The sequence below is a fragment of the Siniperca chuatsi genome, linkage group LG15 (genome assembly GCF_020085105.1).
Source record: "Siniperca chuatsi isolate FFG_IHB_CAS linkage group LG15, ASM2008510v1, whole genome shotgun sequence".
NCBI classification, from domain to species: domain Eukaryota; kingdom Metazoa; phylum Chordata; class Actinopteri; order Centrarchiformes; family Sinipercidae; genus Siniperca; species Siniperca chuatsi.
In genome coordinates, this window is record NC_058056.1 from 14,984,848 (window position 1) to 15,010,098 (window position 25,251).

The 25,251-nt window shown below is 41.6% G+C and overlaps 4 protein-coding genes and 1 long non-coding RNA gene across 9 annotated transcripts; 2 read left to right on the top strand and 3 right to left on the bottom strand.

The window, feature by feature from the left end:
* The first annotated feature begins 241 nt into the window (after positions 1-241).
* On the top strand, positions 242-14,900 carry disp2 (dispatched homolog 2 (Drosophila)). Its single transcript, XM_044166022.1, has 10 exons — positions 242-526; positions 4,564-4,708; positions 4,925-5,196; positions 5,734-5,763; positions 5,864-5,987; positions 6,573-6,688; positions 7,730-7,845; positions 8,699-8,796; positions 9,069-9,227; positions 10,004-14,900. Exons 1-10 carry the CDS (start codon positions 432-434, stop codon positions 13,328-13,330), a joined length of 4,482 nt encoding a protein of 1,493 aa, XP_044021957.1. The 5' UTR covers positions 242-431; the 3' UTR covers positions 13,331-14,900.
* On the bottom strand, positions 567-4,557 carry LOC122861519. The gene is made up of 3 exons (XR_006374498.1): positions 3,988-4,557; positions 2,983-3,029; positions 567-1,567 (listed from the first exon to the last, which is right to left on the bottom strand). It is a non-coding gene; the product is annotated as an uncharacterized LOC122861519 (long non-coding RNA).
* Positions 14,875-17,679, bottom strand: rpusd2 (RNA pseudouridine synthase domain containing 2). Of its 2 annotated transcripts, XM_044166024.1 has the most exons (4): positions 17,557-17,679; positions 16,906-17,388; positions 16,276-16,572; positions 14,875-16,145 (listed from the first exon to the last, which is right to left on the bottom strand). In XM_044166024.1, exons 1-4 carry the CDS (start codon positions 17,560-17,562, stop codon positions 15,297-15,299), a joined length of 1,635 nt encoding a protein of 544 aa, XP_044021959.1. In that variant the 5' UTR covers positions 17,563-17,679; the 3' UTR covers positions 14,875-15,296. The 2 variants fall into 2 exon arrangements, with proteins under 2 accessions (XP_044021959.1, XP_044021958.1); XM_044166023.1 differs by having other exon boundaries at positions 16,906-17,615.
* Positions 17,680-18,382: 703 nt separating this feature from the next.
* On the bottom strand, positions 18,383-21,781 carry pcmtl (l-isoaspartyl protein carboxyl methyltransferase, like). 3 transcript variants are annotated; one of them, XM_044166027.1, is made up of 9 exons: positions 21,639-21,781; positions 21,271-21,406; positions 20,564-20,668; positions 20,406-20,437; positions 20,182-20,286; positions 19,932-20,052; positions 19,747-19,832; positions 19,331-19,500; positions 18,383-19,074 (listed from the first exon to the last, which is right to left on the bottom strand). In XM_044166027.1, the coding sequence occupies exons 2-9, from the start codon at positions 21,386-21,388 to the stop codon at positions 19,038-19,040; spliced, it is 774 nt and encodes a 257-aa protein (XP_044021962.1). In that variant the 5' UTR covers positions 21,389-21,406; positions 21,639-21,781; the 3' UTR covers positions 18,383-19,037. The 3 variants fall into 3 exon arrangements, with proteins under 3 accessions (XP_044021962.1, XP_044021964.1, XP_044021963.1); XM_044166029.1 differs by having other exon boundaries at positions 18,383-19,110; positions 21,639-21,779; XM_044166028.1 differs by having other exon boundaries at positions 21,599-21,694.
* Positions 21,782-21,791: 10 nt separating this feature from the next.
* Positions 21,792-25,185, top strand: ccdc32 (coiled-coil domain containing 32). 2 transcript variants are annotated; one of them, XM_044166032.1, is made up of 4 exons: positions 21,792-21,942; positions 22,221-22,485; positions 23,975-24,128; positions 24,377-25,185. In XM_044166032.1, the coding sequence occupies exons 2-4, from the start codon at positions 22,239-22,241 to the stop codon at positions 24,564-24,566; spliced, it is 591 nt and encodes a 196-aa protein (XP_044021967.1). In that variant the 5' UTR covers positions 21,792-21,942; positions 22,221-22,238; the 3' UTR covers positions 24,567-25,185. The 2 variants fall into 2 exon arrangements, with proteins under 2 accessions (XP_044021967.1, XP_044021965.1); XM_044166030.1 differs by having other exon boundaries at positions 21,835-21,942; positions 22,138-22,485.
* Positions 25,186-25,251: the final 66 nt, after the last annotated feature.

A 25,251-nucleotide genomic window follows, 5' to 3' on the forward strand; every position in this document is an offset into this window, starting at 1 on the left:
CAATGGTGATCAGCAGCTGGAGGTCCCAATTAAGTGATTATTTTAATTGAACACAGCATCAGTGTCTGTGCACCTTAATAACGTACATTAAACAGCAGCTGTAGCTCCTGTCCGAGCTAATTAAGCAGGCAGTGATGCGCACTACCCGTCACTTTGTGCTCCAGCACCGCGGCCGGTTGGACAGCGAGCAGGCAGCATCCTCAGCATCACCGCGGCTGCGCCAATCACAGCCCAGCTCGGGGGCAGATTAACCCAAACAGCCCCGGTGCTCCTCCGTAGTAGCAGCCTCAGAAACAAGCCCGTACCTCTGATCCTCGTGGACTCAGTCTGGTCAGATGGAGGCTGTTTAGTTAACTCAATTCAAAAATAACAGGACATTCATAATTGCCTTTTTTTTTTAAATTCAGTTTTAAAGCCGAATCAGGAGGGAGATGGATGCTTGCTCGATAAGAGGAGAAAGCACGGATGCGATAGTGACGGATGATTCTCCTACAGATGAAAGGGAAATTCAGCAGGCTTGCCAGAGGTAGGTTGTTTTTTCTTGTCTCTGGATTTCTCTGGTGCTTAGTGTGTAACTTGATTACTGTAGAAAAATGAATGAGATTTACAGTAGACGTGAATGTGTTTTACCCTCCTGTGGCAGATGTGAGTATTGTTCACATCCAGCTGTGTTTATGCTGTGGACAATAGGATTATGTACAGGATATGATCTCTGTTGTTATTTTTCCATTACACTATTATAATTGGTATTTCAACATTATTACAGCATTCATTGCTGATTATGTTGTGCTGTTTGTGCTGCTGGTGAAACCAAGAGATGGTCATGTGCTGAGGTCAACTTACTGTTAAGAATTTATGTTAGGGTAATCACAACATTTCAGGTCAAATATCATAACTTAACCAGTGAGATCACACTGTATATCAGTAGGCCTATTTTAGCAAGATGATAAACAAGAGCTAGTGCTTTCAGTGCCTTCTTTAATTAAGCATCATATAAACAAGCTTTTATGCTCTGATTCTTTGCCTTTGATGGATATACTTTATGCAGTATAGGCTAGCAACACACACACACTCTCTCTCTCTCACTGTTACACTCTAGTTGACTTAAGAACTGTAAGATCTGTTCGGTGTCATCAACCTCCTGCTTTGGTCAGACCGGCTGTCTGGGTCACTGATGTCACCCTGTCACTCACTCTGCTGCATATAAAATAGCCAAGGGGCTTCAAACATGAAAGTGGGGCGGGAACAGCTGAGGCCTGCCTCCCTTTAGCTCAGCAACAGGCCACGTATTTGTCTCTCCATGAAGGATCCTCTCTTGGTTTCTTCATACCCCGAAGGCAGACCCTGAAGTTGTTTTCCTCTTAATAACATCCCACAGAAACCAGATCTCTTTTTAGGAAGGTTTTTTTTTAGGAATAGTTTGCCTTCTGCATATCACCTGAGCTTTTGTTCTTTTTTTCGTGTGTGTGTGATTGGCGGTTCAGGAGATGTTTGAGGACTTGACATCGACTGGCATCCAGAGAGCTGATGAAAGAGACGTGCTGTAGAAAGGGAGAGGGGCAGAGACCTAAAGGCAGACAGAGGAGAGAGTAGTAAGAGCTAACAGTGTTTAGCCTGATAGATGTTTTGTGATTCTCCCTGCTGGAGTCTTTTGAATGCCTAAAAGCTGTCTTTAAACACAGTTCTTAAATCTTAGATTAGTGCTTACAGGATTAACTCTACTAGTCAAACTTAGTTTTGACCACAGTTAGAAGGAAATAAAATTATTCTAACGAACAACTTAAATCACATACTAAAGGAGGAGGTTATAAAATATGACACGCTGTTATAGATTAAACTAGCCTGTACATAACCTGAACATAGTTCAAATGAGCTCCACTTCGACCAACTACAACAATAAAATGCTACTTACAAACCAATGATCTAATAATACAATTGTGTAACACCCATAGGGGCCATTTTGTCTGCACTGATCCTATTTACTTTTGATACTTTAAGTACATTTTGCTGATGATCCTTTAAATAAAGACTTTTACTTGTAACAGAGTATTTTTACATTGTGTCCACCACTGCGTAACCTCAGTTGTTATTAGGTCCACCTGGCTGAATCTAAAGCAGTCAAATACAACAGCCCAGAAATACATCTTACCTTATGGAGGGTTGCAATGTTCAGGTTTTGATTAAACTGTTTTAGAAAGGTGGTGATTCAACTTTCTGGTCATTTTGGAGGCAGTTTGAGGTGCTGTTGAATTATAATGCTTTACACTGCGAGGTGTTTCTAATATTTTGTCTACCCTCATTGATATTTCATGGCTGTTGTATTAGACCGCATTATTTTAGTTAAGAGTACCTAATAAACTGGCAACGGCATGTAAAATGAAACAAGAGCAACTTTTGTTTAACCTCGTCCACTTTGCTGTTGTGATGTTTTGTATTCATCTACTAAAATATTCCACAAATTGCTCTCCTTGTGTGTGTGCCCTGTGAAAAACCATCAAAGGGGAGTAATAGGCTTAAATACTCTGTATCCTGAACCCTGTAGTGAGGAGGCTGCTTGGCACAGGTTACACAGTACACACGAATAATTTAGCATATATTTTAACCTGCGAGGAGTTCTGGATGCATGGAGTTTATCATGCTACAGCAATAGAAATAGTGTTAAATTAGTTGACAGTGTTGATACTTTTTATGAGTGTATTTACTCACTCACTCCAGCACCTAGATAGACTAAACTAGATGAAAAACATTTGCTATGTGACGAAGAGCTGCTGAGTACACTGTGGGCTATTTATTATGTAGATCATATTACAGTTTTTATTGTAATACGAAGACAAAATACTGAGGTTCAGTTTCTCCATTATTTAGCTCCATAATCCCTCTGCTACTGTATACCACCGAATCAACAGACTACTCATCATCTGTGCACCTTATTATAGGATGCAAATAAAATTGTGTGAGGTCATTTAGGCTCTGTTGACTTACTCTGTCGCCATGGTGACAAGGCAGGAAGTGCGGTTGCATCCAGTCTACTGTGGAAAAACAAGCATGTGGTAGACTGCACATACCTCATGGCCCCTTTACTGAGCTACAACTAGAGCATTACTCAGTAGTTGAGTTTGGTCTGTTTATTTACTCTAGCTTCAATATCATGAGACTTAAATGATAAATGATCCCATCTGACTGAAAAGCAAGACGGTGATCAGATTTAGCCACTCAATATACAGTCTCCCCTTTTAGGATTAAGGTTGGAAAAATCTTCTTTTTCTGCATTGTTTGACAATATTACATGCAGTCCATTCTGTATCAGCTTGTTCCAGCTCTTAATTGAAGCTATATGATGTTTACACTGAGCGAACCCATGACCCCATGTTGTTATGGCTGTACCATGCCATCCAATGGAAATATACTAGATGTCTTGTGCTTTTGAAAACTTTGGGATCTCCACTTGAATTTAAAATTTCCGTAGGTTTGAACAAAAGGTTTGGAAGCACAACATGCACAGGTCAGTGATGTTTAATGGTTTTAATACACTGGTGCATATTACAGGACAGATATTTTAGTGTTTTGGTTAGTAGAAAAGGAATGAAGTGGGATACAAGATTTAGAGTCCACAGCCACGTTAGCAGCTCTGTGAGGCTGTACTTAGGTACAGCAGTGGTTTGAGCTAAATGCTAACACCAGCATGCTAACATACTCACAGTGACAATGTTAATGTGCTGATGTTTAGAAGATTTATGATGTTTAACATGTTCTTAGTTTAGTGTGTTAGCATGCTAACATTTGCTAATTAGCACTAAACACAAAGTACAGTTGACTAATGGCAATGTCATTAGTTTTGCAGGTATTTGGTTACAAACCAAAGTATTGGAAATTTAAATTGTGACCTGGTGATGTTGCAAGATACAAAGTCAGAGGATCATTTCATTTTCTAACCAAGTTTCATAAAGTGAGCTTGCAACATATACTGTAGGAATGAGAAAGGAATACCTTACAAATGTAGACGGGAGAATCATATCATTACACACGTCACTCCAGGGTTCTCCAGACTGCTGCCGTTACCCATGAGTCATAACTCAGTCTCATGTTATCTATCCTGGACAGCCACCTACCTCTTTCATAATGAGGTCTGTGACATGTGAAAACGTTCTCTGACCCCCCCCCGCCTTTCTTATTTAATTGGGCTTCTTTACTTCCAGTAGCCACAGTATGTTACCCAGAACTCCATTCCCTACCTCATTAGTTCTGCTGGCTCGCTCAATTCTCCATTGAATATGATAAAGCCAAGCAAAGAATGCAGTCAAGAAACTGAGATGTCAGTCAATGTGTGGAGGGGGAGATAGATTGTTATGCCTAAGTTTTATAAACGTTATCTTCTGCATATTTGCACTCTTTCACTAAACTTTTGCCACCACAATTTAAAAGAGCTATGTTGCTTCTTTCTCTCCTGCTTATCTGTCAATCATTTCTCCTCTCCTGCAACCATATTTTCCTTCTCTTCTCTTCTTCTTTTCACACCCTCTCACCCATCTATCTCTCCTGCTGTCTGTCTTTTCCTCTCCTCAGTGAGATCCCGGCGGTGTCTCTGTGCCCTCCTGACAGCGAGTGTGCTGCCGAGGCTCAGTTGACAGTCATCCAGTCTGAAGGGGAGCTATGTGACAGCTGCAGCAGCCTCGGCAGACCCTCTTCCTCCTGCCAGCTTTATCGCCAAGTATGCCTGAGCACTGACTGCGCTGTGAACTGTTTAGGATAGATATTTGGGGACCAATTAAAACAGAATCAGAATGTCTCAAAAAAAAAGTTAGAAATAGATCCAGGATTTGGGAGGCAATGTCAAGAATAGTCATTGTTTTACTCAAAAGTCTTGAATGATACCAGAATCCTCCATGTCTGTATATGTATTTTCTATCCTCTTTTTCGTCTTTAGGTCCCCCAGGGTCCTCAAGCTGGGGCCTACGATTTGCCACAGCCACGAAAATGTCCCCACTGCAGCCATTACGGGCCAATCAAACCAACCACTTGCCACGACTGTCATTCAAACACAACAGGTCCTCATGCTGAAGGAGGTGTAGTGGTGAAAGTGGCACATAGTTCTGCCCATCAAACGTCTCGTCAAGGTGCAGTGAGATGTCATTGGCTGCATGGGTCAAATGAAAGTGGGACACAGAAAACGACACAGCGACATGTGGTGACAGTAAGGTGTGTTTAAAGGAATCAGCAGCTGGTTAGCTTAGCTCAGCATAAAGATTGGAAACAGGGGGAAACAGCTAGCCTGGCTTTACCCAAAGGTAAAAAAGACACCTACTAGCACCTCTAAAGCTCACTAATTAAGACATTATATCTTTTTGTTTAATCTGTACAAAAAATGAAATGTAAACAACAATTAGCTGTTTGAAGGAGGGGTCATGTGCTGTTTATTTCCCCAGCAAGCTGTCCTTTACATTTAGTTTTTTTGTACGGATTAAACAAATGAGATATAACCTGTTAATTAGTGAGCTTTAGAGATGCTAGTAGATGTATTTTGTTACCTTTGGACAGAGCCAGGCTAGCTGTTTCCCCATTTCCAGTCTTTGTGCTAAGCTAACTGATTGCTGGTGTCAATCTTCTCATCTAACTCTCAACAAGAAAACAAATAAGTGAATTTCCCAAAATGTTGAACTTATTCTTTTGTGTGGTATCCTTCTCAAATTTGCATTACAATAAAGTCATTACAATAAAGTTTTCAATTATTTATAGGGATGGAGGACTCTACTGCATCCTTAGAAAGTAAGTACTGAAACCAGTTTTGACTTAAAAACCCAGAGGTATTGCATCATAATAATATATTTTTACTCAGTCACTTCTTCTGTGGTTTTCTATTTGGCAGTTATTCCCAGGTGATAGTGGACTACCCTTTAGCAGTGTTGGTGGGTTGTGCCCTGCTGCTCTTGGGATGCTCACTGGCAGGACTCTTCATTGGTCCACTGCCAGACTTCTCTGACCCGCTGCTGGTGAGTCTCAAACACACACACACAATCCTGAAGTCTCCCGCTTAGTGCAGCACATGTATCTCTACTGTCACCCTTCTGTCAAGACTACAATACAAACCTCCCTCACTACCTCAGGCTAAGTGTTAATTACCGTTTCCCTAAAGACTCGTGATGTCAGCCGCATCCATTTACTTCTCATCTCAGATTCAATGAACCGCAGCAAATTAGATCACACTCACTGTCATCTTAATTAAATAAATCTCACCTTTGAGATGAATGCTTTCAGGATAAACACTGATTAAGACATTATTCTGAAAATGCAACATGTGAATCACAACATAGGAATGTTTACATAAGAATGAAATATGATTTGGGCTATGCAAGAGTTTCTGTTTTATAAGTGTGGGGCTCTTTCCTTTAAGATAACACTCATCTACCAAACAAGCTAATTCAGGATGGCTTTTTTTATGGTAGTTCAGTCAACATTATAGAGTACTTATGATGCTAATTAATTCAGTTGGCTGCTGCAGTGCATAGATGGGCACCAGCGTCCACACTGTGTCTTTAGCTTTGATGTCTGTTTGTGTGTGTGTGTTCTTTCTTCAGGGCTTTGAGCCACGGGGAACGTACATCGGAGTGCGCCATACCAGCTTGTCCCAGCTGCAGGAGAACACTGGCCTGGGGAAAACTCTGTCTTCTTTACAACAGCAGCTCAGTAAAAGGTCAGCACAGTGTTTCAGTAGAGTGCAGGCTTTCTACACAGGGAGACTGCACCACTGACTGATGCACACAGATGCTTTACAAATAGACATGAGTTGTACACATACAGCAGTGGTGGCCATGTGATACACATGTGTTTATAGGGCTGTGTGGTTGTAATAAGTCAGGGTTTGAAACTGATAAAGTATTGTTGCTAGATCTAATACCTATAACTTTAATTATATGTAGAGAACACATTCAAAAATCAGAAATAGAAAATAAAAGCGTATTAAATATAAGAACATAAATCAAATATATGAATATAGACATAAGATTAAAAGTAGGTAGAGTCAGTAACATTTGAATAAATAAATGATTAAAGCTGCTCTAACCATATTTTTTATATATTAACAATGACTGTTTAACATGGAAGGTGCTGCTTGTAGTGCTCACAGAACATGATCACCTGACTATAGTTACCCTCAGCACATTTTAGCATCTTTCAGCTCATTGTTTTGGTTTTATGGCCCGCAACTTTACTGCTTCCAGTCACAGCAGACAGTTGTTTTCAGCAAACAACAAAGCTCTGATAAACCCACTGTACTCTACCTGCTCAGCACCAAACAACAGCCAGACATAGTTAGCGACTAGCTGGTGAACACAGTTGAGCATTTAGCAGCTAAAGAGCCCAATACTTTTCACGGGAATTGGTGGAAAACAAAACAGATAGAAAGAGAGTGAATATTGCACTTACATTCACTAGGTAGCCAGAAACACGACTCCAAATGAATGCTAATGTTGCAGCATGTCTGCTGGATGTGTAAATAAGCAACTGTATGCTAACATGTTCGATATATAAACCGAAAAGCTAATAATCTGTCAGTGTTGTGTTTACAGCTTGCACTGCCCCCAAGTGGCCAAAAAACCTCAATTAATGCTGGTTCAAAATTATTCAATTGTGAGACTTATCAATTTTATACTTGGAACAAAAAACTTGGAACAAAATGTATGTGTTTAATGAGGCTGAAAAAGTGCATATGTGTGCGTGCTACTATCTGTGCTAGTTTTGGGGGTGCTGCCAGCGGAGACGGCAGCGGCAGCCAGGAGTCCTCCAGGCTTCGCATCAAGAGGATGCTGGCTAGAGACTCATCTCCAGACACCTTCCTCTGTGATGCTCCAGGTGGGTCAGTCCTGATCAGTTCATCCCTGTCAATAAAATTTGTAAATCTTTCAAACTTCTGTCCACTGATTATAGTAACAGTAGAAATGCCAATCACATCAAAATAAGACTCATAATCCCAACTGTAGATTTGTATTGCACATTTACGAAAGTTAAGAGGGATATGTAACACTGCTGGCTTTAGCATACTCAGCAGCAACAATGAAATGGAAATGTTAGTAAAACAATGTAAATGTAAATGTATGCCTATTCAGCAGTTGAGCAACTTCCATATATGTAAATACTGTGAGCTGAAGGCAAAACCCTCAAGCCTGTTAGGGAGTAATCAGTACTCCCAGCAAACTTCATGAAAACAGTACAACATAAAAACAACAGTGATAGCTTATTGGTTAAATGCAAATTTATGAAGAAAAAAAAGTGAGATAATAAGAAGATGTGAACAGTAGCTTTTCGTGTGGCTTTAGAGAGAACAGTTTGCAGAATGCATTACCTTGAGCAGTTTTCCCATATTTTCTTCTTTAATCTCTACTTTGAAATAGTGTGCTCGTAGATCAAAGACTATACTTCTGATTGCCTCAGCACAGAACGCTCCCTAAATGGACTTATTAGCAATCCCAAGCCTTGAGGTTTTTATTTTATGAAGCCAAATTTTTATTCACCACAGGCAGCAGGATATAACACAAACAGAATTAATTGTAAGCTTTGTTTTACCTTTATGAATTTATACCCCTAAAATTTAACTCCTACAACAGTTTAACCATTCTGAACATGTCTTACCATCCCAACAAAGTGATGATTCACTGCTGGTCATCTTGTTCCTGTATGTTGAATCCATCTGTTTCTCTCCGTGCAGGCAAGCGTTTGGCTCAGTTGGTGTTTCGATCAGAAAACTCAGCCAGTCTCTGGAGTCTGAAGGCCATCCACACCATGTGTGAGATGGAGCAATCCAGGGTTCGCTCTCATTTACTCAGCCCGCCATCTCATGTTTGCTGTTCTGCCTGTTGCTTCTTTCTTCATCTCTCATCTTTAGTCGTCATCTCCTGTCAAATCTCTTTGTCTAATCTTTCTCTTTAATGTCCTGACCATATCCCACATTTAATGATCTGCTGAAATTAAAAACACTACTTTATGTGCATGACCTCATCTGAAATTATTTATCATTTTTGTGTATTTGTTTCAAAACTGGGCATGTGTTCAAAACATCTTTCCCTTGTCTGATACAGATTCGTTCCCAGGCTCAGTTCCAGGACCTGTGCCAGCAGCATGTGAGGGGGGAGGCTGAAGGAACCTCCAGAAGCGGCTGTTGTCCGAGCTGGTCTCTGGGGAATTACTTGGCTGTCCTCACTAATGCCTCCTGCTGCCTCAGCCTCACCTCACACCAGGTACAGTAGCTTTCTTCTCATTTTGAAAATTACCACGCAAACAAATTACTACATAAGTCGTAATTATAAACACAAGATATGTGTGAATACTACATTGCAATAGCCTGTCTTGTACTGACCGTGGAAAAAGTACCAGCTTTTTCTTTTTCTTCAACTGTATCTCACAGTTTTCATCAGCAGATGGAGTTTGCTCATAAAAAAAGCTAATATACACTACAGCTAGCAGCTGGTTAGCTCAGCTTAGCACAAAGACTGTGAACGGGGAAAAAGCTAGCCTGGCTCTGTCCAAAGGTAACAAAATCCACCTACCAGCAACTCTAAAGCTCACTTGTCAACATGTTATATCTAATTAGTTTAATCCGTTCATAAATCATAGTGTAAAAACGACAATTATGTGTTTAATGAGTGGTTATGTACCAACTATTTATTGGCTGGGAGCAGTGAGTTCCTGGAGTCTTCACTGGTTGCATGGCAACTGGTCCCATCCAATTAAAAGTCAGGCACGTAACCCCCTTTAAGGAAGCAAATTGTCATTCAGGTGTAGGAGTGGCATCAGTCTTCTCATCTAACTTTCTGCCAGAAAGCAAATAAGCATATTTGCCAAAATGTCAAACCTTTCCTTTAAGTTGAAGTTGATGATGTAGATTAAAGGAAAGTAGGAACGAAAGTAGGTCATGTAATTTACAACACTTCATTATAACACAACTTTGGAGTGCACTGAATATCTTTAAGTGTCTGAAGGTTTATTTTATCAAAGTTTTTCCATTTTCTCACAGGTGTCTGAGTCTCTGAACCTTCTCCGGAAATGTGCTCCATACTATCACGAAGGACAACTAGTGGAAACCTGCGTCGAGAGACCCAAACATGGCGGCTGTTCCTCTGTCCCGTCTCGCTGTAAACAATCCCGCGTGGTGTTCCAAATCCTGCACTTTCTGGTTGATAAAGACTTCCTTGGCCCGCAGACTGTTGAATACCAAATCCCTACACTGAAGTACAGCCTTCTGTTTTTACCCGTTGACAAAGGAGAACACATGATGGAGATATACATGAACAGTCTTGAAGGCAGGGATCTGACGTACAACAACACGACTATCACTGGCATGGACTTTGGCATCAAGCAGACGCTGTTCAAGTATTACCTGGCAAGAGATTCAGTCTACCCTGTCCTAGCTGTTGTGTCACTTCTTTTCACTATGGCTCTTTATCTCCACTCTCTCTTCATAGTAGCATTATCTGTAATAGCAATCACAGGCTCCCTCCTGACCTCTTATTTCTTCTACAAAGTAGCATTTCGCCTGACATTCTTCCCCCTGGTCAACCTCTCAGCAGCTCTTATTCTCTTGGGAAGCTGCTCCAATCAGGTTTTCATCTTCACTGATTTCTGGAATCTGCAGCTATCCCAGAACCCCTCGGCCTCTCTGGAGAAGAGAGTAAACAGTGCTTTGCAGGAAGTCGGCTATTTGATTTTAGCATCGGGGTTGACCTCCAGTGCAGCATTTTTCTCTGGTTATCTCAGCAGCATCACAGCAATCAGATGTTTCTCTGTTTATCTAGGAACTTCCTCATTTATCAGCTCAATCTTGGCATTAGTGTGGCTGCCATGCTCTTTCATTCTGCGTGAGCGCTACACAGACGCATCCTCTGCATCTGTAGCAGTGCAGGGATGGAAACCATGCTGCTCCAAAAACAACGGCGGCTTCTGGGACACAAGCTCACGCAAGAGATGCCTTTTCACTCTTGGGCAGAAGCTGAGAGAATTAAAAAGAGGTCTCACTGACACTTCCAACTTATTATTTATGAAAATCCTGCCTTGTGGAGTGGTAAAGTTTAGGTACATCTGGGTGTGCTGGTTTGCAGTGCTTGCTGCTGGGGGTATGTACATGTCCTGCATTGACCCAGGCATGAAGCTGCCCACATTAGACAGCAGGGTCACCCAGCTTTTCCGCTCCAGTCACCCATTTGAAAGATACGACGCAGAGTATCGTCACATGTTTATGTTTGAGAGACAGAGGAATGGAGAGGATAAACCTGTTACATTAATGCTTGTTTGGGGTGTCAAAGCAACTGATAACGGGGATCACTTTAACCCCAAGAGCAATGGCTCTTTGGTTCTTGACCCAGACTTTAACATGAGCCGGCCAGATGTTCAGGTTTGGTTGAGGGACTTATGTGGACGGGTTCAGAACCAAAGCTTTTATTCCCCTCCATCACCTGAGGATAAAGATGTTATGACAGACAATATCTGTCTTGTGGAGCAGCTAATACACTGGGTATCTGTCAGACGGTGCTCAGAGAGTGATGACTCCCTCCATTTTTGCTGTAATGAAATCCCTTTCCCCTATCCTCCCAGCGTTTTTGAGAACTGCCTCAGTATGATGCTGGCGGAGAGGTATGCTGAGGGCCATCTGGCCCACAGTGGAGGCCTGTACTTTGAGCCAGATGGCAGGGTCGCTGCCCTCGTGCTGGCATTCAAAACCACATACCTCTACAGCTTCAACTTCAGCAGAACCAGTCTTTACTACAGAGAAATCCTGACATGGTTTAACAGAGAAATAACAGGAGCACCACAAGGGCTGGAGAACGGCTGGTTCATCAGTCATCTGTCTCTTTTTGACCTACAACAGGCTTTAAGCTCAGAGACTCTTGCAGTAGCTGGCTTCTCAGTAGCGCTCACGTTTGCTTTGCTTCTCTTAACCACCTGGAACCTTCCACTGAGCATATATGGGACTGCAGCCGTAGGAGGCAGCGTTTTTGTCACCGTTGGCCTCCTTGTTCTTCTTGAATGGCAGCTGAGTGGCATAGAGGCTCTGTTTATATCATCAGCAGCAGGGCTGTCTGTTGACTTTATTGCTAACTACTGCATATCCTACAGTTTGGCTCCTCATTCAGACAAAATTGGGAAAGTAGCACATGCCACTAAAAGGATGGGATGTCCCGTAGCAATAGTTTCTGGTGCATTTTTCTCCATGGGGATCATCATGTTGCCTGCCACGGCCTTGCTCTTCAGAAAACTGGGGATTTTCCTGTTTTTGGTGAAATGTGTAGCATGTGGATTCGCAACCTTCTTTTTCCAGTCCCTATGCTGCTTTTTTGGACCCCAGAAAAACTGTGGGAAGATCACGCTGCAGTGTTTTTCAGATGACACTGATGGCGCGCTGTCCTCTTGTTCGGCAGCAGAGCCTGGTTCCTCGCCAGCCTCAGCTGCTAACGGGGCCTTTGGCAGATCTAGAGTGAGGAGGAGTTATGATAAAGAGGCAGGTGGCTATCTCTACCCCAACCACCAACGTCAGCAGAAACAGACTGGAGCAGGAGGAGGTGGGGGCCGAGGGCCGGAGCAGTATGAGCTGCAGCCATTGGCCTATCGACTGAGCGACAGCTTTGAAAACAGCACCTGCACCAGTAAGCTGTCCAACCGGCCCTCTGTGCTCTCTGATGAAATTGAGTACTGTGGGAAAGATGTGGGCAGGAACAGCGTGGATGGGGACAGTGAGGAGATGTGCAGTCATCAACAAAAGATCTGTCAAGCACCTCCAGCCCTCCAGACCTCATCTCCTTACAAAGAAAACACCCTGCGGCCTGTAGGCATGGCACAAGAAGACGTAGCTAAGGACAAGAGGCTGTGTAAAACATGCAGAGCTCAGTCTGGTGGGGTGAAGCACTGGAGCAATACATCCTTCTCCTCATCTTCCAGCATAGAGGAGACCATCATCAGCCACACACTGGAGACCATTGACCAGCCGTCTCTCTGCAAAGATGAACAAACCATAGAGGAGAGCCTCCATCACTCCAATACAGGGCACCTCTCCTCCCAGTCTCAGAGCTCCTGCGAGGGTCTGGAAGACTCTAATGAAACATGTCTGAGTGACATCGAACCAGGGCCTTCCAACACGCAGCAAAACGAAGGAGAAGAGGTTCAGTTACAACCAGGTCATCTAAACGGGAAGAGAGATACACTTCGTCTCTCACTGAAAGAAACGGTTTATGAGACTTGTAATAAGGGCCGCACCAGTCAGACTGAAGAAGTTGTCATCTTACCCAACAGTAAGCCAGACCTGCCAGACGTCTGGATAAAGAGAGATGGACAGCGGGAGGATACATGTTGAGCGGAGTTGGAGGAGTCTTCGCAAACACTGTGCATTAATTGGTCTGAATTGATGAAAAAAAAAGGAATCACTGAACTTACACAAGCATATAGAAACTCCAAAAGGAGCATACACTGTTTTGTGTAATAGTCAAAGGAAATATAAGCCAACTGCAAATGTAACATGTGACAGCATGTTTGTCTAATGTTGCTGCTACGGTTGTTACAGTGCATGTTACAAATGAATAAGGTCAGCGCACAAGTGTTTCTTCAGCCAAAGGTCAAATCAAAGCATGACTTGTTCAACCCGGCATTTTCAGACAGAAGACAATAAAAGATGAAGCTTTCTTTTCAGCCACAACTTTGCACCAATGTCACACTAATGTCACACTAAAGTGTGTTGTCAACACAAAAATTATCAAGTGCTGCAGAATTTACTTTGTGCCTGGAACTTTTTAACAGCTGAACAGACTGTTATAACAACAGCCGCTGGCCTTTCTCCATGCTGGAATTGACCTTAATGAGCCATATAAATTCATGGACTTCTGAATATTAAACGATAAATGTGAGATATACAGAGAAAGAGCTGCATTGCGTAGCAAACAACTGTCACTTAATTACAGTCAGTTGGTTTCACACTTTATAGCGATATGTACAGTATGTCCTTTGTGACCATGACGTAGAAAACCAGAAACCTACAGTTGGTAATGTGTCATTTGTAGTGCCATGGCTTGTTTGCATTTAGTGTTTCACTGTCAAATTAAAAGTCATGCTGTTTATTCCAGTGTCAGTGCCGAAAAATGTAATGTTTACTTACTGTACTAAAAGACAAAAAGGGTTTCTAATGCAGATATAACACTGTATGTGGGTTTATAGACTATTGGCGAATTAAGGTGCATACTACTCCAGGATCCATGGATGTCCGTGTATGCCTTAGTAGGAGGAAGCTGTAATTTCTATTTCTAAAGCAGTAGTTGTACATCACATGCCACTGCCTCACCAGGTTACAATTTGTATATAGACCTTGCTGCAGCACTGTTAAGAGAAACTCCCAACAGAATATCTAAGGAACAGAAAGCCTCCACTACACCCATCCCCCAGCTGAGATGTCACATCAGCTGATTTTATGTCTCAGTAGCATTCAAAAACAGTATTTATGACATAAACAGCATGTGCCAAATGTCTTTCCACAGGTTGTTTCATATGCTGAAACAACTGAAACTGTGTGTTTTGTGCAAAGGATGTGTCCTTTAAAAAAGTAAAATAAGAGATGTGTCTATGTACTCATGGTGGTTATGACCTGGACAAGAAGAGACTTGTGTCAAATGTGCCTACGAGCAGCGGTATTTTCAAGCTTTCTCTTTATAAGAAGTGTTTGCTTTTGACATCTTGACTGTATAATCACAACTCTTCAATGAGCCTTCATTTTAAAATCACTCAGCAGAATAACCTGCCTTAGTGACGAATGAAATTAATCACAGGCTTTCTATTAACAGAAGATATCAAAAGGTCACCACCACTATTATTTACAGGTGTCAGTGTTGTTAATTTTTCACAAAACTGAAATAAAATAAAACATTTATTTTCCTGCAGACTAGCTTTTAATTCATTTAAAATCTTGGTTGGAGTACCAGACAGCTTACAGGCTTAAAGGATGAAATTAAATTTAAACTATATTCTTGAAATTAAAACACTCCTCAAAGTAAAATGAGAATTAATACAATTGTGTTTAAGGCATAAACAGCTTGGAGCCACATATTTCTACATGATCAATTCTGGTGGAAACCGCATGCTAAATTTTTTAATTTTGAGGCATTTTATACCACCTTCAGAGAAGTTACTGAAGAATTATCAATAGAAATGCATCACAGCTAAATCAAAACTGCCTCAGAGCCAAACCTCTTACAGGATTTCTGGTCATACTTTTAAATGTGTGAAAAACATGCATGAAGGCAGAAACCTAAATGTCATCAGCAGTGTTTATCAGGTCAGCTCGAATCATCTTCCACCCAGTCCTCTTTGGCCCAGTCGGGTAAACGTGTGGAATATTCAAAATCAGGTCCTTTGTAGCGTAAAGCGTGGAGATACATGATGAGTTCCTTCTCTGTGGGATCCGGTCGTACTAGCTTACATTCACTGCACAGGTGGTCTCTAGTCCCTGGAGGAGTTTTGTGAATCAAGTCAGTGGCTTCTGTTTGATTTCCGTTTGATTTGGATGGTTGAAATTTGAGTGAGGTATCGTTAGTGTTTAGGTCTGTGCAGCCCTGACTCACCTTATTCAATGTCTCGCCGCTTGAGCTACAACCTGTCGGCACCTGCGTATCAATCTGTCTGAAAGTCTGAGGGCTTTCTCCACTTTTGTTAGCTTCAGAGGTGCCATCTAATGCATCTACTTTGTCAGATGTCTTGTTTTTCTCTGCCTCTTGTTCAATAACAATCCCATCATCCGGAATATCCAACAAGTGAAGACTTTCCTGAGAGCGATGTTCCTCTACCAGAGCCTGCAGCAGCTCCTCATTACTCTTTCCCACCAGTCCCCCCTTCCCCCTGTGAGGACCCCAGGCTGAGGACCCATAGATGGGATCATTGAGGATGGGGAAGCCCAGGTACTGGAGGTGAACCCTGATCTGGTGTGTGCGGCCAGTCAGGGGTAAACAACGGACCACGCTGGTTTTTCCGTTAAAGGTAAGCCTCTGGAAGACTGTTCTGCACTCCTTTCCCTTCGGGTCAACTCGGCAGAGCCCAATTTTAAAGGAAACAACCAGGATGGGCTCCTCGCAGATCAGCTCACCTTCTGGAAACTCCCCCTCTACTCGGCACACATACTCCTTTTCAAGCTGTTAGGAAGCAGAAATGTAAAGGACATTTTTGAGAATGATATCATATGGCAAATGCACTCCTGATGCATTACACCAGAGAAATCTTACTTTTTTGTGAAAGCTTAAATCCACCCCATCCTGAAAGTACCTGTCTGTCTCGCACCAACTGGTCCAGTTTCTTTGAGGTCTCCAGTGTCCTGGCAAACAGCAGCACTCCGGAGGTAAGCCTGTCCAGTCTGTGGACTGTGTGGAGCTCAGAGATGCCCCGCTCTTTCCCAAGGATGAAAATCACAGTGTTGTGACGGAAACGACCGCAGGGGTGGACTGGGATGGAGGCAGGCTTGTCGACCACAAGCACTTCACCATCATCCACCAGAACCTCCAGGGGTCTGCCGACTACAGGGGGCTCATGGCGGTGCACTGTGTTCTTCATATGGTCGTTATTCTGAGGACAGTAAGGGAATGTTAAATAGTAACTTATCACCTCCTGTTGTACTCAATGTGGACACCATCTGAGATCAAAGACCATTCAGCAACAGGTGACTGTTTCAACTAACATGTTTTTAATCTATCAGATTGCAGTATTAGGATTTGGTTTAGTTACTTCTTTAATGAGAGGAACAGTTGTTAAAACTTCTGCCATGTGACAAATGTATTCTGTTCTTACAAGAAAAGCTAGAGACACATTTACAGTAAGGCTGAACTCATCTGAATTTATTAGTCATTAAGCCATGCTTGCATAACGATAAAATCATACATATGTACAGGTGACACTGACCCTGAGCACCACAGACAGGTCCTCCACAGGTGTCTCGTTCAGCCGGATGCGACCCTCTTTGGAAGCCCTCTGGTAATACTCTATGGACTCTGCTCTGAACTCACTCTTGAATACCTCCAGGAGGCTCTTCCCGATCCACCGACCTTTGCAGTAAGTTTTGAAGTCAAAGTAGTACGGATACACTTTGCGCAGGCCACCTTCAAAGTAGTAGGAGGTCTCGTCGAAATGCTCCTGGCTGAAGCTGACCCCCGGGTTCCGCTTCTGCGGAGGGGGGATGTATCTCTCGCCCGGACGGAGCTTCTTCCCTCCGGCTCCTCTCCTCCTCTTCCCTCGGCCACTTGTCTCGGTTTCGTCCGGCTCGCCGCTTTTCCGTTTGCCAGTTTCTGTTGCCTCTTTCGTTGTGGTTTCCCCCACTGACACCGGGCTGTTTACCTCCGCCGGTGTTGCAGTGGCGACAGCTGCCTGCTCCATCGTCGAACTGCTCTGCTGACACCGTGGAGAAAGAAAAAGACTATTCAGAAGAAGATTAACGTTATACAACGAACTAATGTAACGTTGTACTTGACTAATTACACGCCTATTAACTTCGGTTTGACCTGAGAAGAAAGACAGCAAATTATATTTTCTCAAACTGCTAACCGACACACTCACGTGCATCGCTTTCAAGCTAGAGGTCCTTTTCTCTAAAGGCGCACAATGATGACGTTAATACGTAGTCCAATCAGTCCAACGTGTAGTTCAAACCGGCAAACTCTGCAGTTTCTTCTTTGTTTTTCTTTGTCCTTATGCAAATCACCTCATCACCGGGGCATTATCGCCACCAACTGTTCATACTGTGGTTTTAGTTAGATTTAATTGTAGTAGGTATAAAAAGATAATGCCTTAATTATATCCCCCGAGTAATAAACTGATATGCGGCTGAAGTCATAATCCGAATTTGATCCAGGTTTTGAACAGTTTGTCTTTTATGTGAGAAATGAGGGTTTAGGTTGTGTCTGTGGAATCCTCTGGAAAAATTATTTAAAAGGTTGATCAATGATTATTCAATTTAACGTGTGTGATATGTTTTGAAAGATTGATGAAAAAATGGCAGACCATCTATGGTAGATAATTTATTTATTTATTGTTAGAAGGGGCCAAGTAATGCAAGATATTTCTCTTCAATGCTCCTTTTTGATCACAGAATTTGTATTATTTTGGTACATACAAGTAATAATAATAATAATGAGTACATATTTTGTTTTGAAAGTGTGTAATTTAAAAAATAATGATGATGTTTCCCTCTACAGACAATGATAACATTTTCTTGTGTTTTTTTTAATTAAATGTAGAAAATTATTAAATTTCATGTCTCATACTCTCATTCAAAATATTAAACATTCCTTCCCTGTCCCTCCTGTAGCCCTCCTTGACCCCGTTGCATTAATATTCAGTAGAAAAATGAGAACAATAGTATAGAACAAATAGAACAAAAGTATTCATTTAGTGGGTTTTATTGATAAATCTTAAAAGTGTACACATATTTAAATATTTGTATAGTTTCAAAAATGTAAGTGCCTTAATTAATACATTTTTGGCACAATGTCAAACAGGACATATCCTGCACATACAGTATATGAGGCAAGTAAGAATAGGTTCTTACAGAAAAATATATACTACTTTGTTAATTTGCTGAATTTTCATTTAAATTCCTTGGCTTGTACTTGGGTTGTCTTTATGTGTTGCTGCATTCAGCATTCCCATGAGATTACACACAAATGTACCATTTATCTGAATTTCCCACAAGCATGCAAAAGAGCACATTCTGTAGCTCCTCAAGCTGTTATTGCATTTTTCTCATTGCTGAACTTCACAGACTTACCCATAAATAATATTGTGAATCACTTTAATCTCAGACAACCTTTCTTTGTCATCCACAATATCCTCATCACTCTCTAACTGACTCCAAGGATTCTGGGAGTAAGGTCATCAGTCCAGCGGTGGTCGCTCATTCAGTCACTGACTGTTTTAGCACTGTTGGAAGACAATGTGGTCGGGCAAACAGAGCGAGATCCTCCTTGTACGTTGCTAGGTGACAACCCAGCGGTGCAGGTGGCCTTTAAGACTGGAGCTCAGTGAAACCATGAGGAGTACTACGGGGCCCCGGAGATGCAGCACCAACGCCACCTCCTGCAGGGGCAACCACACTGCAGTCAGAGCTCACCTCTGGGGAGAGAAGTAAGGATGGCATGGACATAATCAGGAACAAGCTACAGGATGTAGGTGGATGTGCCTCATGGCTGCATAAAACACTCTGAAGACTACAGAGGCACCCGATGGAGGTAATGTTCATGAATAATGTGCAGGTTTTGTCAGTACATAAAGTGGCTTTCCTTCACTGATTTTGGCTTTAAAATGATAGGTTATTAGTGGTTTCGTGCAATACCCAGGCCACTGACGCCTCTTGTCAGTCAGGGGGACGTAAACCACTCCCATCAAAGCTTTCTTGAGAAAGGTCCCATCACTCTGCCGATCGTACTGTTCCAGCACCTGACTGCCACCGTCGGGGCCCACTGGGAGAACCAACCGCCCACCAGGCTTCAGCTGCTCCAAGAGCTTTAACAAAGAGAGGGCAGAAAACAGAAATTCAGCTCAGTCAGTCAGGATGGAGACACTTCTGAAAATTTGTTTTAGAGACCGCTGGCTGTTTAAGATTTACTTCACTGCTGTAGATATACTGCAATGTGTTTTAACCTTAACTCAATGTGCTTTGTTTGTGGACTTTGGATGTAGCATGATTTCTCTTATTCTATCCTTTTCTATTCTATGTTCACAAACGTAAAAACCTTTACGTGTCCTTACAGCCTTAGGAACAGTAGCTGCAGCTGCACCAACATGAATGGCGTCATACGGCGCTCCGTCTGTGTAGCCGAGCCTTCCATCTCCCACTGTGGACAGATAGGAATGACTTTCTTAGTCTTTTGTAGCTGTGCAGTTTCAACATCTGAATTTGAAAGGAGGTGTGACTTTGACATCTCCAGACTCACCTACAAGTCTGATGCGCCCAGAGGTGAGCAGTTCTGGGTCGTCAGCTTGCACATTTTTTATTGACTTTTGAACTAGTTCGTCGATGTGTTCAATGCCAACTACTCTACCACTGAGTCCTGTCTACAAACAAGAGAAAAATGCAGCTATTGCACTCAGTCATATCCTGTATTTTATGCCAACTTAAGCGAAAAACATAATGTCAATAATATGTGTATGGTAAAAAACATGCAAAGTTTATATAGAACTTACCATCCTTGCAAAGCAGGCAGTGAGATATCCACTTCCTGAACCCACATCCAGCGCAGATGCCCCTTCAGTTAGTTTGTCACTTAACAGCTCCAATGCATGAGCATGCTGTCAAACCAGGCCCACGGGACAACATTCAGCCCATCATGTGTATGTGCATAAGTGAATTATAGTTCATCCTAAGATATCTGCTCACATCTCAGAAGAGTTCAGTGTTTGTTACTCACCATGTGTGGTGCACTGATGGTTGCCCTGTAGCCTGTGATAAGAAAATATCATGAAACAGCTATTACACTACAACACAATGTATTCACTCAAATACCTGTTACCGTGTTGATAGGCAAGTGTCTACACGTGTCTATAAAGAGTGACTGGATATGAATACCTATGGACTGAGGAGAGTCTGCATAAGGATAGTCTCTAGAGTAGAGCCCTCTGTCTGTAGCCAGCATGGCATCAAACACGCGGTCACTGTGGATCACCCCATGATCTGAGGAGAAAAAAAAACTCTGTGATGCTGAAGAAAAACGAATTAATACAGGCTTTTTAAAAGAAAAAAAAATGATAATGAAAGCATAGCATTGGGTCAATATTTAAAGCAAGGTGGTATATCAATCAGATTTTGATCATTGTGTGGCATTTTGGTCGTCGTAACATCATGATATAGCTTACATGTAGTCTTTTCCTCATCTTAAAAGTTGCATTGTAGTTCAGTGATATATTTTTCTAAACTTTGAAAATGCCTACTTTGTATTGCAACTGCTGAACAACAATTTCCCTCAGGACAATTTCCCTTAGGATAAATAAAGATCTATCTTATCTTATAATAATAGTTTATTTGCCATTTTGTCTTTTAATTTTAATTCTGGGTAAAACTATCCTCCATGTTTTTCTGAGTGAAGTTAATAATGGTTGACTCTATCTGCTTATCCAATATCCACATAACTAGAGAGAGTATCACACTAGTTTATTTTAAATACAGTATAAAAGCACCAGCGGTCTCACTCAAATATCTTTACATGGAGGACCTTGAGGTTTTGAGCCAAAGACCCTGTAATATCAAAGCTCAAGTCCCTGACATCAGCCCATTACCCCTTAGCCTGCTGATGAGCTCTGGATGTGTTTTGCCACTGGACATCCACGCCATGGTCCGGGACAGCAGCACACCCATCGGGATTGCCACTACTGCCAGGCGCAACGTTGCTCGCATCTCTTACACTGGATCTCCCTGCAGTGACATGATGATCAGCTCTCAAACCTGAGTACATTATTCATATATTAAACTGAACTTGACAGTTAGCCAGCGAGCCAGCTTCATAGTTTAAAGCTATAATAACAAGTTAACGTTACATTATAAACAGATAATGTCATTGAACGACTGCAAATGCTAATGTTAGTTACTCAAATGGTGAATACTCACGAATAAAATAATTCAACAGAGGTCAGCAGAGCTTGTTTACCTTGGTATTTCACCACCGTTCCTTCCAGCTGAGACAAACTTCCTGGCTCCCTCCTCAGCGAACCAAAGCGCCTGGCCAATGAGATGCGGACTCTCCAATGTGAAGCCGTTGAGATCCAATCACATCTCAAAACGGTTTGATGGGCGGTTACAACGTCCAATCATATGACATCAAATAAGGAAGGGGGCTGTCGCTCATTAGAGATTGTGGATCATGGACACAGTTAGCTAGCGAAGCTAATCTTCAATCTTTAAACTCATACATTAGAGGAAATAACAGTTACGAAATTGAGATTTTCACACAGGTAAGAAATATTTGTAATTTATTATGACAAACCATTTGAAATGCATAACAATAGACAAAACAGTAGGTTAGACACCAATTTAGCTTAAGTATGTTGATGTAAATGAAGCTTTGGCTACTCTTCGTATTTGCAAATCTGCGTAGTTTCCCTTTCTGTCTTTTATTTAAATGTCACACGGACATGCCTGTTTTAAAGTTACAGAAAGAATCAGGCCTTCAACAAAAGGGGCCAACGCTAACTGATGTTGAAAACTGATGCTGACATCTGTTCTAACTCAGTTGCTCAGTTACACCAGAATGGTCGACGACTTCGAGAGTCAGCAGGTCCGGTCCAGCGGGGATCTGTGGTCCGAAATCTGCTCCAGTCTGCCGGAGGTGCGAGCTGAAGCAACTCCGGAGAACAGCACGGAGTTCAAAGATTCATTCCAGCCAGCAGCACAAGTCGGTGTGCAGGTCAATGGACAGTCAAATGGGACAAATACCAGTTCTTCTAGCGCCAAATGGGAACCCATGGAGGATTCTGAGATCTACATAGCCAGTTTAGGTACAGGCCTGCCTCCTGCCTCTTTCTGCCCCTCTCGTGACTGTAGGCCTCAGGTCACATTTAGCTCACCTTGTCCTCCATCTACCTGATTATACCATCCATCATACATCCTTCTCCATCAAGTTGCATGGGACATTGTAAGGATGAAAGGGTTTCAAAGTCCATCAAACTGAAACATGTCGCACAACTCTTCCCCTATATACCATGCTTTATTCCCCAAATGTTATTTATACCTAGGGGGCCTTCCTATTTTGCCTTCACCAGGGTTGTATCTAAGGTTGTTTTAGGTTTTCCCACATGTAGTCCATCAATTTGTCATGTGACGTATTTATAAATCAACCAAAATAGTGGGTAAACAAAACATTACAATTATCTTTTCAAAATAGTTTTTACAGGTTACTATATTCACTCTTAATAGATAAAAAGGTGTAGAAGACACGGTTTCCCTCACGAAATTGTTTAGCAGAGGTGGTAAGCCTCCCAGATCCTGATGTTTTTTAGCCACACTCATTACATATATGGAATCTGGTTCATGAAATAGCCCTTATGCTGTTCTTTGAAGATACATGTTTTAATTCATAGTGTACTTGTTTTTTCTGATGTTAACAAAGGTGGCCCACCTCTGCTATAACATATATGGTGGGAAAACCTGCAAGAGAAATTTAAGTGACCACAAATATTAACCATACAACATTACTATTACCTTTTCAAAAATACTTTACAATACTTCACAAAACATTACATCTTTATCTGTCTGTTGTACCCTTAATGGTTAATTTGTATACCTAGTATCTCTGGTGATTTATACCTGATAACTATGACTAATTCATAGCGGAACAATTTCCCTCGGGATAAATAAAGTACTATCTTATCATTTCTGAGTTGTTAGTCGATTGACAGAATTTAAATAAATCTATTTTCTAATCTGTTACTTGCTTAAGTCATTTTTCAAACAAAAATGCCAAACATTTCCTAGTTCCAGCTTCCTGATTTTGCTGTTTATCGTTGTCTTATTCAATATTAAAATTAATATTTTTATATTTCCAGTGGTTTTTATATTTTGGTGTTTGGGGGAAAAACAGCTATTTAATATCATCACACTGGGCTTTAAAAAAACTGTGATGGGCATGTTTTACTATTTTATGACATTTAATTGATTCATTGAGACAACTATCCTCAGATTAATAATAAAAAATAATCCTATAACCTTAGACTAACTGACTAATTGATGGACTGTATATGAAGAGAGAGGGAACAACCCTACATACCACCTTGATGATGGCAAAATAGCCAAAAAACGTTTGGACAATAAAGCAAGTTATATTGACAGACATGTTTAATTTTGATGGCCTCACACTGGTCTGCACCCTGCTGCGTGTGCTTTGTCAAAGTTAGAACTTGCTGCCTCTATCTCTCCATGTGAAAAAGTCCAAATTTTGATTTAACATGTGAAATACAGTATTTTGTTAATGTCTACATTTTGGTGCAGAGAACCGCCTAAAGAAACTAAAGGGCCAGTCCAGTGATGTGACCTCCAGGGACATGTTGCGCTCCTTGTCTCAAGCTAAGAAAGAATGCTGGGATAGATTTCTGCACGACGCCCAGACCTCAGAGCTCTTCCAAGGCGGTGACATGGATGAGAGGTAGCATGGGAGGTCCTTCTGACATTTTATTATATATTCCAACTTCAGATGTTACTGGAATAACTCCATCCGCTGTTCTCTTTTCCTGTAGTATGCTCTAAATTTACTAGAGTTTGTGTAATTTGCTTTTCTAGACAACAGAATTACTTCACATTTTGTGTTGCAAGAATATCACGTCTCCCAGGTAATAAAGAGCTTGAAATACACCCTTTCTCATCTTAATATCTTTGTGTACCTCCCTTCCACAGTGCTATTGAACACTTCAAAAGGTGGTTGATTCCTGAAAAGGTGGCCATCAGCGCAGAGGAGCTGGAATATCTCCTGAGGCCGTCTCAGAATAAGGAAGCAGCTGAACCAAACCACACGCAGAACGACAAGGACACGGAGGGAGAGAGACACAACCCTGAGGAAGATGACTCTCACAGCCCGGAGAAATGAGTGTGTTAAAATAGTAACACTGAAAGAAGAACTAATTTGGTGTGCATTCAGTAGGGGTGACTTGTTACCCCCCCCCCACGCTCATTTTGAGCTGCGTTATGTCATGGCAGTGTTTTGGCCAAAGCTTTTGTTAACAGCGGTCATAGAAGCAATTACAGCTTGTCATCATCCTCTGTATCCCAAGCAACTGAGTGTTAAGTACTTATTCAGTCACATGTGTTTTGTCCTTGCTATTCATCCCTTCAACAAGATCATACTGTGAAAATACATAATAAAGAATTTGACATTAGACTTGTTTGTCCTGTAGGAGCAGAATTAGCATCTAGTCTGTGTAGTGACTCTCACTATATCTGTTAGAAAGACTGGCTTTCTACTTTTAATACATATGCAAAGGCTAATGAAGGACCACATGCAGTATCATGTTGTGAATTAGACTCGTATGACGTAAGCAATGCATAATCTTTCAGAGACATTATTTTTCTGTTTTTAAAAATTGTGACATCTAGAGTAGGAATATATTCTTGAAAATATTGTAACATTGTGTAACATCTTGATTTTTACCATGTTGATTTTACATATGAACTTTTACCCGTGTTTCAATAAAAACAAGTAGAATGGATTCTGTTAATTTGTCTGCTTGTTAGTGGAAACAAGGGCACTGTTAGGCAGCTGAAATGTAATTAAA

Coding starts and splice junctions, on each gene's coding strand:
- disp2 (XM_044166022.1), top strand. CDS start 432: ATGGATGCTTGCTCGATAAGAGGAGAAAGCACGGATGCGATAGTGACG. Junction 6,689..7,729: donor CAACAGCAGCTCAGTAAAAG/GTCAGCACAGTG, acceptor TATCTGTGCTAG/TTTTGGGGGTGCTGCCAGCG. Junction 9,228..10,003: donor TCAGCCTCACCTCACACCAG/GTACAGTAGCTT, acceptor ATTTTCTCACAG/GTGTCTGAGTCTCTGAACCT.
- pcmtl (XM_044166027.1), bottom strand. CDS start 21,388: ATGCGAGCAACGTTGCGCCTGGCAGTAGTGGCAATCCCGATGGGTGTG. Junction 20,669..21,270: donor GCTCATCAGCAGGCTAAGGG/GTAATGGGCTGA, acceptor TTTTCTCCTCAG/ATCATGGGGTGATCCACAGT. Junction 20,053..20,181: donor CTGCCTGCTTTGCAAGGATG/GTAAGTTCTATA, acceptor TCTTGTTTGTAG/ACAGGACTCAGTGGTAGAGT.
- rpusd2 (XM_044166023.1), bottom strand. CDS start 17,562: ATGCACGTGAGTGTGTCGGTTAGCAGTTTGAGAAAATATAATTTGCTG. Junction 16,573..16,905: donor ACCTGTCTGTGGTGCTCAGG/GTCAGTGTCACC, acceptor TACTGTCCTCAG/AATAACGACCATATGAAGAA. Junction 16,146..16,275: donor AGTTGGTGCGAGACAGACAG/GTACTTTCAGGA, acceptor GCTTCCTAACAG/CTTGAAAAGGAGTATGTGTG.
- ccdc32 (XM_044166030.1), top strand. CDS start 22,197: ATGCTGACATCTGTTCTAACTCAGTTGCTCAGTTACACCAGAATGGTC. Junction 22,486..23,974: donor GATCTACATAGCCAGTTTAG/GTACAGGCCTGC, acceptor ATTTTGGTGCAG/AGAACCGCCTAAAGAAACTA. Junction 24,129..24,376: donor GGCGGTGACATGGATGAGAG/GTAGCATGGGAG, acceptor TCCCTTCCACAG/TGCTATTGAACACTTCAAAA.